The 12806-nt window shown below is 41.4% G+C and overlaps 1 protein-coding gene across 6 annotated transcripts in view; it reads right to left on the minus strand.

Annotated features, from left to right (window-relative positions):
* LOC105565492 (peroxidasin-like) overlaps positions 1 to 12408 on the minus strand; it is a 56730-nt gene extending 44322 nt beyond the window's left edge. For all 6 annotated transcript variants that reach the window (XM_012018744.1, XM_012018742.1, XM_012018740.1 and 3 more), the window contains exon 1: positions 11051 to 12408. In XM_012018744.1, the coding sequence (XP_011874134.1) occupies positions 11051 to 11111 (61 nt within the window). In that variant the 5' untranslated portion in view covers positions 11112 to 12408. The remainder of the gene's footprint in view (positions 1 to 11050) is intronic.
* Between the last annotated feature and the right edge of the window lie 398 nt (positions 12409 to 12806).

The following is a 12806-nucleotide window of genomic DNA, read 5'->3' on the forward strand; positions in this document are numbered from 1 at the left end:
CAATATCGATCGCCGGGCGGTCACATCTCGCTACGCGCTCGAATTGGACAGTGGGCAGGGCAAAGACGACGATTTTCGATAATTTTTTTCTCGTTAACTATTGCGAAAATTGCAAAATGTTTCAGGACTTTTCTGTTCATCTCGATCCGTTCTACCTTCTCACGAGCTCGTGGACAAATGTTATAACTCACCCTGTATATATATTATTTTTAATTTATTAAACACCTGCCAGTTAAGGTCGACTAAACTTATCCATTGTTATTTATTACTGGCAACCTAAAGAGATTATCATGTTCAATGCTATAAATATTTTAAGAAATTATGCCTGTACTTTACTAGGTTTTACACTGATAAGTAAAGGTTATGCTTAGGTTTTCTTACTTCTTACTGTTTACTTCCAATGTAGACGGTCCTTAATACAGGTGGATTGCAGGGAACATACATTTATCGCGAGGCCGCATTATCGCGAAATATTCTTTTGTCTTTCCCGACGTTGTCCGAAATGAAAATTTAATTACTCGCGGCGCGTAACAAACCCCGCTTCTTAATAAAATCGCCCGCGCTCTGTAAGCGACGCGGGATTCTCTCGGCGAAAAATTGCGAAGCACGCAAGTAGCGCGCGGCTATAATAAGAAAACAATCCCTAATGGCGTCCCCGGGGTACGTCGGTCTTTCGAGATTTAAGAGGATTAAAAGCCGATCCCGGGATGGTTCCGTCTCACGCGAGAGCTTATTTCGCGAGAGCGTCGTCTCCGTTTATTTTCTCGCGGCGTAACGTTGCGCCAACCGTAATCTTTTCGCTGTGATATCGAGTCAATTGAGCGCAACTCGAGCCGCTCGGGCAAACTAACGGTGTTACTTTCCGAGCGAACTTCCCGGAGTAGCTGGCAGGTGCGCCGTCAATCTCGAGAGTTCACCTGCCAGACTCCATCCCGGAATCATTTTATCTCGCCACCGCGCCGCGCGCCCGCTCCTGGAAAGTATGACGAACCTTGAAATAACTTTTCGCAATAATAAAACGAGTGAGCTCGGGCTAAGTTCGCGGGACCCGTAGTTCCTCGTCTCGGCGGAATGCCCTCGGGCGCGGTGCCTTCGTTACCGCGGCCGGATCTCCCTTTTTGAGGGGCCCGTAGCGCACGGATCGGCCGGGGTGGAGCTTGAATAAGAATAAAGTGCCCGGTAATTATTTTCGCCCCGTGCAAGACTCCCGAGTTTCCATTAAGATCCGACAGTGCCGCGCGGCAAGGAAAAAAGACGATTCTTCCAGAGATTACGCCGGATTCAGCGGCATTCCGCGTCGCGAAATGATTTCCGCTCCACTTAATCCAAACTCATCGCGCGTCGAGATTTATATCTCGCTACAATGGTAACGTGGCGAAATTTAAATTTATCGAATACATCGATCGGGAGCGATGTTGCATCTTTGCCGGAAGCAGCTGCGAAAAGTCGGTCGATTGACTGCGGCATATGAGTGCGGGAACGCGTTGCGAAACTTATGCGAAAAGATCTTTTGTTATCTGCACGACTGCAAACGAAATGAGATTCCATACAATCCATAGAGAATTTTGATTTTCGGTCAAAGTCCAAATATTACGCGATTTTACGAGTTGGTTCAGTTTTTAATTAATTTTTAAATTAATTTTTTAATTATACGAGATAGGCAGTGTCAAAAAACACTTAAACAGAGAAAACCCCGAATATATTGTTTTAAAAATTGTAATACTATGTACCAAAATTTAATCTTTTTTATCAATTTATTATTAAAAATATTTTAATTGCAAAAATCCGAAATAATGATAAAATATTGCAAAATTTACTTTTATTATATCACATCTTTCGCATATTCGACATTGAAGTAAAAATCTTTTATTGTTACAATAATTTTTTAATGAAATAAAGAAAGTCGAAACCAATCCTTTCCATATTATTTACTTTCAGTGCTACTAGGCGGGACTCGAGATGAATAAATTATTATCTTTAGTCTATCCATGAATTTCATGGCGATCTCATGAATTTATATAAATAGGATACCACTTTAAACTTCAGAAATAACCTCTTCAACAGCTTTACTAGTAGTACTTAATTAATAAAGTTTCGCCTCGATCGCGCGAGGAATAACCTTTCTCATTTGCGCAAACTTCTAACGACAGAATAGCAGACTTCTTCAAAGCGCCGAGGTGAAGTGATAGAAATGTCTTTATCTAAACTGGAGCTGCTTAATTATTCTCATTATACCTATTTTCGTAGCTAAACTTATACCGCTCGTTTAATCGAAACCCGTACAGCTACACGCAATAACGATCCATAGATTTTCTACGCACAAGAGACAAATTTTATTCGACGTACTTGCTGAACGAGCGCAAATAAACGCATTAAGTGACATTAATTTCCAAATAATGTTTTATCTACGCAAAGTACATGGAAAATGTCGATTCAGGCGAGCACTTGCACGCGATAGGTATTATTGAAATTGCAATCAAATTAGTTTTTGCATCTACGTTACCCCAGATAAATTTCCGTTTGTTTGCGCGGTGGCCGTGTATTGTTTGTGTGAAATTAACAGTACTAATCAACTTTACGTGTCCCACTTTAGATATTCGATGCTTTTTCGATAACATCTAAAAATACCGATGCCACCGTGGAAGAGGTCACTCGTCTAGCTCCGAGATGAAATTTACAAAATGAAGAGCAACAAGGAGTATGTTGGTTAATTGTACAATAATTGATTGTAATAATAACTATCTTGTTGCAAAACTTACGTATTTGTAACAAATTGTGCACATATGTATCTGAACGGAGATCGCTAATATGACCTGCGCTAATAATTAAAGTGCTAACGAGTTATCTCGAGCATAATTATCTCTGTAGCACCGATAGATTCTTTCATAATTGTGCAGCAAATTTCTTACAGAGAATTCGGTGGTAGGAGATGGATTCTTCATTATGGAAATATGTAATATTTATAGGTAATTCGCGTATCGAAAATTGTCGAGCGGAAAACATTTCGCTAATTAAGTTACGAAAGTGCAAATGGAATATAAAATCTCGCTTTTATGCAATTAATTTTATCCAATTTTATTTTAATATCAATTTCATTAAAGAGATTGAATTGTATTTTAAATATTAAAAATAATAATCGTCACATTATTGCGAAAAAAATGTCCATTTCAGATTAATAAAAGGCACTGTCTTTACATTTCTCGACTCTCCTTCTCACTCATTAAAATTCAATATCACTAAGATACGCGGGGAGCGTCGCGCGCTGCTATAACGAGAAAACTCTAGCGAGATCCGATACTTCCGAGATCAGAATCGCGATACTTCGAACAGCGGCGACGCGAGGAAATCTCGATTTATCGCCGAAATAGAAAAGGCGCGGAGTGCGATGCCGGGGCCATATTTTACAGAACGTGCGCGGCGACGACAAGTCGGTATGATAAGACGAGAACCAAAAGTTTCACACTTCTGCGAGACAGTCCGAAACGTATTACGCTTGCAAACGCGTACCCCGCCAAGTGACCTCATAATAATCATTCCCCATTGGGACAGAGACACGTGATATAACGTGACAGCACTGATGGGGCGCCGTAGATTCGCCGTGGAAGGCCGGTGTGCCCGCAGGATATTTCGCGTAATTTTCTGCGGTGTTTCACTGTCCGCGATCCATCTCGCGATAATATCTAGGCTGCGTCGCGACGCGACACGACGCGCCGCACCCGCGGCAACAGATAATCACTTTGAAGCACGATTTTAGGACGGTAATCTCTCGCGTGACAGTTTTTTTTTGAGGATATAAATGACGCCTTGCAAAATACGGTTTATGAGAGAATCGAGGGTTACGTAATGTATCTTGCAAAGTTCTATCATTACGGTAAAATAGTATTTTGCCTTAGAATATACATTTGTATAATTTTATATAATTTAAAATGCTATCTTTTATGCAATTGCAAAAGCTTAGAAGTGCTTCATAAATATAGAAATAGTCTACATTATAATCTATAATACCTGGGTGGATATTTCTATTCGGAGTCGTATTGATCTAGAGGAATATGTGTCGCTCATCGATAACTGATGTCGGTAGCAATTTCGATTACGGTAATATTGGCAAGATCGCGAACTTGTGTGAGCGTTAAAGGAATAATTTACATGAACATTTTTCCGACGATTCAGCTTACATGAGAAATCCGATACATAGCCTCGTCTGGTGAAGCTAATCCCCATGAATGTACAAGAATCCCACGACTTACGAGCTTAATTTTAATGTCATTTTCTTTATTCATTTTATCCGGCATTTTCTTAGCGAGTTGTTCACTGCAAATTCCCAATTTTTAGTATCATATTTCTTTGTGCTTTTTCTTTTCTTCTCGTAACAAATTTATTTGATAAAAAACTCTTTTCCCTTTGTAATACTTAAGTTATTCACATTGGAGATTTATTAATGAAAAGTACAAGAATTCATATTTTGAAACGATCTCAAATTTTTTCAATTTTTTCATTAAAATTGAAACGGTAATTCATGGAACGTTTCACTTACACGAATAATTATTAAGTTATAAAATATAATCATAAAAGTATAATTCATATATAATTATAAAAATAAAAGCTGTTGCATAATATAATAACAATTAAAATTTTTAATTAAATTTTAGTTAAGTTAAACTTTTTAAATTCATTATTAATAACGTAATTATGACTTTAGTTTATATTAGACATCGTTACTGTTGTAATTTGTTAATTAGAACGAAATTTTATCCACAAGAATAAAGATAAAATTTTTCTCCTCTCATACAAGAATAATTCTTCTAAAAAGTAATTATGTAAACATTATGTAACAATTACAAAGTAAATAAAACCCAAGATAGAGACAAAACGATGGAGCATAAGATGAAACATAGACAACCTATATCTGTTAAATGTCAACGAGTCTCTTAATGTATTAAAATCCATGCATTATATGCATATTGAAGTTGAAATTAATGTGAAAAAATTACTTTATACGATTTCTCTAATATTTGATAGCAAATGCAAAGTTTTATTTTAAAAGTTAAATTTTACAATATTAATTACAGATGAATTTTAAAATATTTGCGAAGTAATTTTCAAAGTTTCATAGTAGGATTAGGCTTTTCGGTCTCAAATTAAGCAACTCAATTTAAGATCTCGTACGCGGCATATAAAGAGAATCGCGATGCTCATTTTCTCAACGCTGACGCACCTAGGCCGTGTCGACGCGTCGCGAATCGGTGCTCGCCCCGCATTTCACGGTGGAAGAGAATTTTTCTTCCCTTTGCTCACGCGCCCTCGTATCCGCTGATAAGCCGCACGCACGCTGCTTCCATTGCAGGTTCAAGTACTGCGGGTCAACGACTCGCGTTCGCGACGGCCATTATCGTTCGAGGCGAATGCGATCAGTCTATAGCTCAACGTCTACAGCTACCCCGTCATTGTATCCGCGTCGTATTGAGATGACGATTAAGTAAAGTCGCTTTGTTTGTAGAATATATTGTTATACGCTAATTAGCGCGCTCGTATAAAGTGGGTGCCTGTGCGTGCGAGAGCGATCGCCCTATCGCGCGACATGTCACGATACGTCTCGCACGCGGAGGGAAAATAAATATCGCTACATTATTATACCGCGTATTATTAACGACTAGTATCACCGCGGTTTATTCTGTAAACTTACCCTGTAAATTTAATCTTAACATTGTGACGTCGCGTCAACACATTATCTCACGTCTTTCCATGATAACCCCTCGCGTGCGAATCCGTCAATAATCCGAGAATAACTTGTCAGTCGAACGAATGAGCGTTTCGCTGTTGACGCAATAAGGAAAATATCGCAGTTCTCCTCTTTCGAGATAATCGGTTCATCTCTTTAGAGATAAACCTTGGCGTCAAGTGGCAATTACATCGCCGACATTTCTGTTGTGTATACGTAAACGAAAATATGTCGTACTTTGGCACGCGTTCTAATTTGTTTTTAACTCACACGGGATGCACGAAAATTGCGAGAGCGAGTAAGCAAATATTCCGAGAATGCTCATAATAAAGCGCGCTCCACTTTGGAATAGTAGCGCATTGAAATAGGAAAAGAGAGGAAAATAGAAAGAAAACTGCAAGAAATTCAAAAGTTTATCTAAGGTATCTGCTGACTCTAAAAATGTCGGAAAGTTTTTGTAAGCTTCGTAAAGCTCTGTGAAAATGATAATGCAAACATTTTGTGGAGACTCTTGGTATGCATTTAGCTAACAACGATGAAAGTTCCGAATCTCTATAAGAGTTTCGTAAGGAATGAAGCAGAAAATGGTTGCGTTCCGAATATCCGAGTATAAAAAGCAATAAGACTGCATGACTTCTATTGTTGGTTTTTTTTAATAAAACGCCTCTCGCGAGAAATAAATAGAACATTGTGCAAAACTTTCCAAGTAAAAATAAAAATTTACGTGTGTACTTGTTGTAATATTAAAAGCATCAATATGATTTTTGAAGCATTAAACGACTTAATTTTTGCATTCTGTTATTTTCCTTTTTAAAACGTTTTCAACTGTAAAGTGTTTATGGTCCTAAAGCTTAAGTCGCGTGTAAGGTTTTTGAGAAGCCTCTACATACTTTTTCGCGGCTATATTTCGAGTCTCCCGATGGAACTTCCTTGGTTCCTTTTAGCAGTCTTTTCGCGAAAATCTGAAAATCTCCTGAAAAATCTCCTGTTTGCTGGGCGTAAATCTGTTAAACCACGGGTGCGTTTCCAGAAGATTAACTTGACTTGATCCTATAATAACGTGAGATTCAACGCGAAGCACCTTTGCCGACGATGACTATCTCGCAGCGTCTTAGCCAATTAGCATGTTTTAGCCCGTTTAGATCCGCGAAGAGAAAGTTCCAAGATTGTAACGCGAAAGTGCAGATTTAACGTTTTATAAAGAAGAAAAGCTATTAAGCTTTAAAACAAGTCTGATTTGACATGCCATTGTCGCAAAATGCACATAAAGAATGTGAAAACAAATTGTAATGTTTCATGAACTTTCGTGGTTGACGTATTTCTAATTCCAATTTTCTTCTTAATTGAAATCTACTTTCTAACTTGAAATTAAAATTTGACTATAAAATTTGACTATAAAACGACTACAGGACATTTAGATTCTCTTTAGAGAGATAAGAAGAGGAATCAATATTTAATAAAAATAAGATTTTGCGTTTGTTTCGTCCAATTGCTTGCACTTTGATTTGTAAAAATTTATGAAAAACTTGCCACGAAGACGAAAAATTTTTACCGTTTATAACCGACGAATCATTTGCACCGTGAGTGCGTGATATTTTTACGAGAAAATCGATTCCAATAAATTCATAGGTGTAATGGAGGATATGAAATACGATGCGTATCTAGAATGTTATTTCTGTCATGGCTGACGTTAATATTTGCGAATGCGCGATAAATGAATGTTTGAAAACCAGGGGCAAAAATACGCCATGCAGACGAATATATAGTTTACGAACTATTGTTCCAGACCAAGTATTATATTCCAAAATCGGTGTACCGTTGTCAGTTTTGGACACACTATCTACAAACTGTAAACGCATGAAAATTGTTTCTGTATTTATTCGCGCATTGAAAACACCCGTCTGCCATATCCATCGGAAATCGGGGCCCGAAATTATTACCACTTTTAATCCCTGCCACGCGTTAAACTCCCGACATCGCGTTCTCTCGACACGCCCGCCCCCTCGGCCTATTTCAATAAACGCTACCCTTCTCCCGTGACGACCGGCACTTTTTATCATCTCGCGCCCGAAGCGACGGTAATTGCTTGAATTTCCGAGGCCCTTGGGCAGCTGAAGATCGCCGAGTTAGGCATCGCACGAGCGGAGACAAGCGTTTAATTTACCTGGACCAAGTTCGCGCGCGAAGTCCTTGTCGCAGTCCGTGGCGCCGAATGAAATTGCGAAAGTTGTTCGTCTAGAACGACAATGGCGCAAACGAGGTGTGAAGCAAGGCTATGAAATATAACGGCACGACGACGACGACGATGCCAACGACGAGGACGAGGACGAGGACGACGACGACGACGACGACGACAACGAGTCCATCCACGAATTCAACCCGGCGGAGGCTGCACCGGCTGACGTTTTTTACCACGTAGCCATGTAACATCGCCAATGATCGATACCGCGTGTCATCCCTCATCTACCAAATCGATACACGCATACATATTCGGAAGGAGAAACGTTTTACTTGCGTGCGAACACCATCGCTGGCACTGGCCGACTTGGGCCGAGTTATGAATAATACATGCGATAAATTTGCGTCGCACGCATGCAAGCGCGCCCCGGTAATTCCATTAGCTGTACCATTTTATCGCCCGATACCATGGATTCAATTGAGTAACTCCTTTCACGCCGCCAAGTACCATTCCGTTATTCCCTGCGACCACCCTTGCGCCACGACAGGTCGGCGTAGGTTATAGTACGTGATCCCGATATTTCTCGCGCACGATAAACGTCGCGCGGCATGTTAACTAGTTTATTAACGTCTACGTTGAATTCCTGCGGCAATCATTTGGCTCTCCTGTTTAAACGGTGAAATAGCAAAAGGTAAAATTTAAGTTAGAAATAGGCACACGAGCGTTTGTATCCGGGAATTTACAGTAGTGTCTATTCTTTTTCATCGAACCTGGGCTGCGCTACTTTTCAATATACAGACTTCCCTCTACGTTGAAAAGAGAAAGATAAACTCTCAACTATTGCAGCTCTGAAAAGAACAGACCCACGTATTTCTGTAAAGTTAGCATTTTACTTTTTATATTTCTACATGACTAGTCCCCTTGGTTTCTTTTTCTGAAAAGTTCGGCTGATTATAAGTTTACAAAAAAAAAGCGCCTGATATTAAATTATTATTATTGTCGAAAAGATGAAATTAAAAGTGAAACATTTAAAGAGCTTTTTCAAGCTCAGCATTTCCCTCAGAAGCGAAAATCTCGAGTTTTTAGAGTTACACTTGATAATAATATATGTCTTCAAGATACTTGGCGCTGTCTTATTATCTTCATTTACGTTACAAATCATATCTCCCTATCCTTACGAAACAATTCATTAATCACTTTAATTAATCGAGGAAACGACGAGGACTATATATAGTTTTATTACGTTTGCCGCTTCATCTAGCGAGCACTAATTATCTTATCTGCATGAAGCAATATATCGAATGTTAGATAATGCGTAACAACTAAATAACGTTAGAGCTACGCAACTGATGTGATTGTAAAAATGTCCGCATTTTACATCAAAGTTTCTATTTGAAAACGCGTTTGCTTTGCTTATATACGTATGCGTGCATATACTTATTTATTTATTTTCATCGATTTATTGCTACATATGTATTACGCGTGTTAAATATTATAACTTCATAGCGTATGAAATGTTTGGACTACTTTTTACCTTTATTTTTTATTATAAAACGTGGTCATACGCGTGTAACTCGATAGGTAAATAATTGAACATTTTCTGTCCGATATCAACAGATTTTATCTTCTGAACTATTTAATTCAAAACGCTATTAAAACATCTCATTAAAGCGTTGAGTTTGATTAATAATCTCATCCTCGTTAAGCGATTATGTAATGCATAATATACACATGTAGCTGTGGATGTGTATTTTCATAAAATTAAGCGTATTATATTCTCTTCATTCTTTGCCTCATTTTACAAGAAATTCTATATTTTAATAAACTTGGTACTTAAATTTTGCGATTAATTTCTTATTATCGTCCCATTAAACATCGTGTTTATCGCGAGTTCCTATCTCGCTTAGTTATTGACAATGCAAAAATACGGGGTAACTTTGCTTCTACATGAAATCTTCATCTATATCGCAAATTAAAGATTCCGTTTCCGCTCTTACAACATTTTTCATTAGGTCCTAGTTAAATATACAAATATAATTGCTTCTCAAAAGGAATTTGTTATTTTAAGGAAAATTACAATTTGCACAGTACGAACCGAAAACTCTGCTTTCACGCATATTGAAAACATCTCGTTTAAGTTTCATTTAAATGTATGCACAGATGGCTATTTAAAAATGTACCTAAATGTATCGGGGAAAAGTTACATGACGCGGGATTCTCCAGCGAACTCGCCCGTTTCCAGACGCCCGTCTGTAATTGAAGGCTCAAATTATAAATCATCTTTCTCTTTCAGTTTACGTCGACCATACGCGGTGAAGGAATTGTATGAATATCGCAGGCACACGGCAAACAATCGACTTCCTCTGCGTTTACGAAGCGCAAACATAAGCCATAAATCTCCACGCTTCTTTCCCGTACCTCGCTTACTCTTTGACTAGAACAGCAGCCGTAAATCTCTTCCTCTTCGAGCAGCGAATGTCGCGTTGCAATTAACGTAATTAAACTGAATCTTAATTATCGCGGACGGTAGTAGATGAGATTTTATCTGTGTCATGAGGTACCGCTTCGCTGCTTCGCGTATGCGTGTACGCCTCTTATACTAAAAGCCTATTCCTCATCTCTTATTATCATCGCTCCTGTTCTCTCCCGCGACAATATTGGTATTGCAGACGCATTTTGTAAGCGACAAATTAGTTACAATCGCTGACAAGTATCTCCAAGTAACCGTTTGCGAAACAAATTCATAAATTTCTCTCCCCGTAAGAAGATCGACGATAAAAAATCCGAACGTGTCAGAATTATAAATCGCATAAACGTATCAGCGCTGCTTCAGCATTTTTGTGAAAACTGTCGGAAAACCAGCCGAAAGAGCTTATGTTAGTTGTACAATAATGTTTTTTCGTCGGTAAATGGCATTGACGAGTTTGCGAGGCTGCACACTGGAAGCTGCATGAAGCGCGCTGAGAAAATTCGACCGTCGAGCACATTAATAAGAATTCCACGATATTTCGTCTCATTTCTTCTTCACAATTCAAAGTACTTTTTCATGATTTTCCCGCACGGCAGCCTAACGCCGCGAAGGCACGCCATCCCATTTCCTCGTTCGCAGACACGGTTCATGCAGGATGATTAGAGAGCGGCAAAGCAATTACCTTCCGTGCACATGAAGAGTATGGCAGCAATTGAGAGCCTCGCTTGCCATCTCAGAGCCATTTCCGCGACTGTTTCGGGAGACGCTTACACTTTGATACTGAAACGATTCACATCCTCCTCAGCGAGATCGTTAACCACCACCATCCACTCACTGACATATCCCACCAGGCGACACCAGGTCTTATCACGCCGATTATTGACGCACGATCTCGGCGTGGCCCGGGTCCGCGGCTGGAGCGAGGCGAGCGGCGATTCGGCCGCGATTAATCCGAGGATTTCGATCCACCTGAAGGGATCAATTATCGCGACGGGCACGGCGGTCCAGGTTCCCCGTAAGAAAGCGACGCGCGATTTCCCGCACTTCGGTTTGTCGTCTACTTCCTGCGGTCGCCACGTAAGCGATAACGCGCACGGAAATGATTATGGCGAAACTTTCGACGGGCGACGTGCCGCGTGCTCCGTTCAAACTTTCCACCTATATCCTCCTCGTCCGCTCCGCTTCCGCGGGGTCCTCGCTGGGATCTTCGCGCTCCTTCCACTCGTCGGTTTAAATCTTCCGGTTGAAAGGACCGCGCGGCGACCTCGGCGGTTTTTCGGGGTTGCCAATCGGGGAATCCCCGTCGTAGGGCGGTCCCGACTTCCGTCGCGCGTACGTGCGCGATCCGCCTCGGCAACGTCCCGAAAATTCAAGATTATCGCGGAGTCACACGATGCACGGCGAGATACGATAACATTTCCGCCTCGACAACACTTCCGTCTTGATGACACTTCCGTCTTGATAACACTTCCGTCTCTTTTTATCTTTCACTTGGTTCTCCAATCTGTCAGGGCGGCAACGATGAAGCACCAGCGATCGACACTGCGCGCCGCCAGATCGAATTCGTCGCGACCGATCGATCGCGCGCGATTCGCCCGGCTCGAAAGTAACTTCCGTACCCTCGTCTTCGTCCCGTCGCTCCGCTCGAGATCGCTCGAGATCGCGCAGCCAGCGGTCCGGTCGTACAAATGTTCTCCGTTCACCGCATAACTGCTTCCGCCACACAATTTCACGCTCGTCGCAATCCACCCCTTTCTTATGACCAACGTCTCATCGCTCGAAACCGCGTTCTCCCCCCTTTCTTTTCTTTTTTTAAATCTCCTTTCCCGTCTTTCTCTCTCGTCCTCCACCTCCGCGCCGGCTACGTTTCGACCGTCAACGCGAAACTCCACCCGCCGCGACTCTCCATGCCGAGTCTCCCGGCCCGCGAGCTGTCACCCCGCGCTATTTTAAGAAATCGTCACGTCGACCGTACGCGTACGCGACATTGTATATAGCATGACGGCACGCACCACGTCTTGTTTCGGTGGCAGATTTACCCTGACTGGGGAGATTCTCGGCCGTAGGAGCATGCGCGCTTCCGATCCACCCCCTGTGACGATGGAAGCGCGCAGAGGGTCCACGGACGCAGACACGTACGGGGGCCGCGCACACCAACGCGCCCCGCACACTCACCCCACGGTGGAGGACGTCGACACACGTTCGTTCAGAAGCGCGTACGCACACGCGCGCGCACACATGTATACGTGTGTGTGATGAGGGAAACCTCTCTCCCCCTACTCTCTCCTCCCTCTCTCCTCCTGCCCCTCCGCACCCCTTCTCTCTTTCTCTCTCACTTAGCCCCCCTCTCTCTCTCTCTCTTTCTCTTTCTCTTGCTCTCTCGTCTCTCTGTCTCCTTATCCTCCAGGACGTACGGCACTGTGTGTCACGGACAGAAA

Source organism: Vollenhovia emeryi, unplaced genomic scaffold (genome assembly GCF_000949405.1).
Source record: "Vollenhovia emeryi isolate VEMERY1.0 unplaced genomic scaffold, V.emery_V1.0 DF939151.1, whole genome shotgun sequence".
In the NCBI taxonomy this organism is placed as follows: Eukaryota; Metazoa; Arthropoda; class Insecta; order Hymenoptera; family Formicidae; genus Vollenhovia; species Vollenhovia emeryi.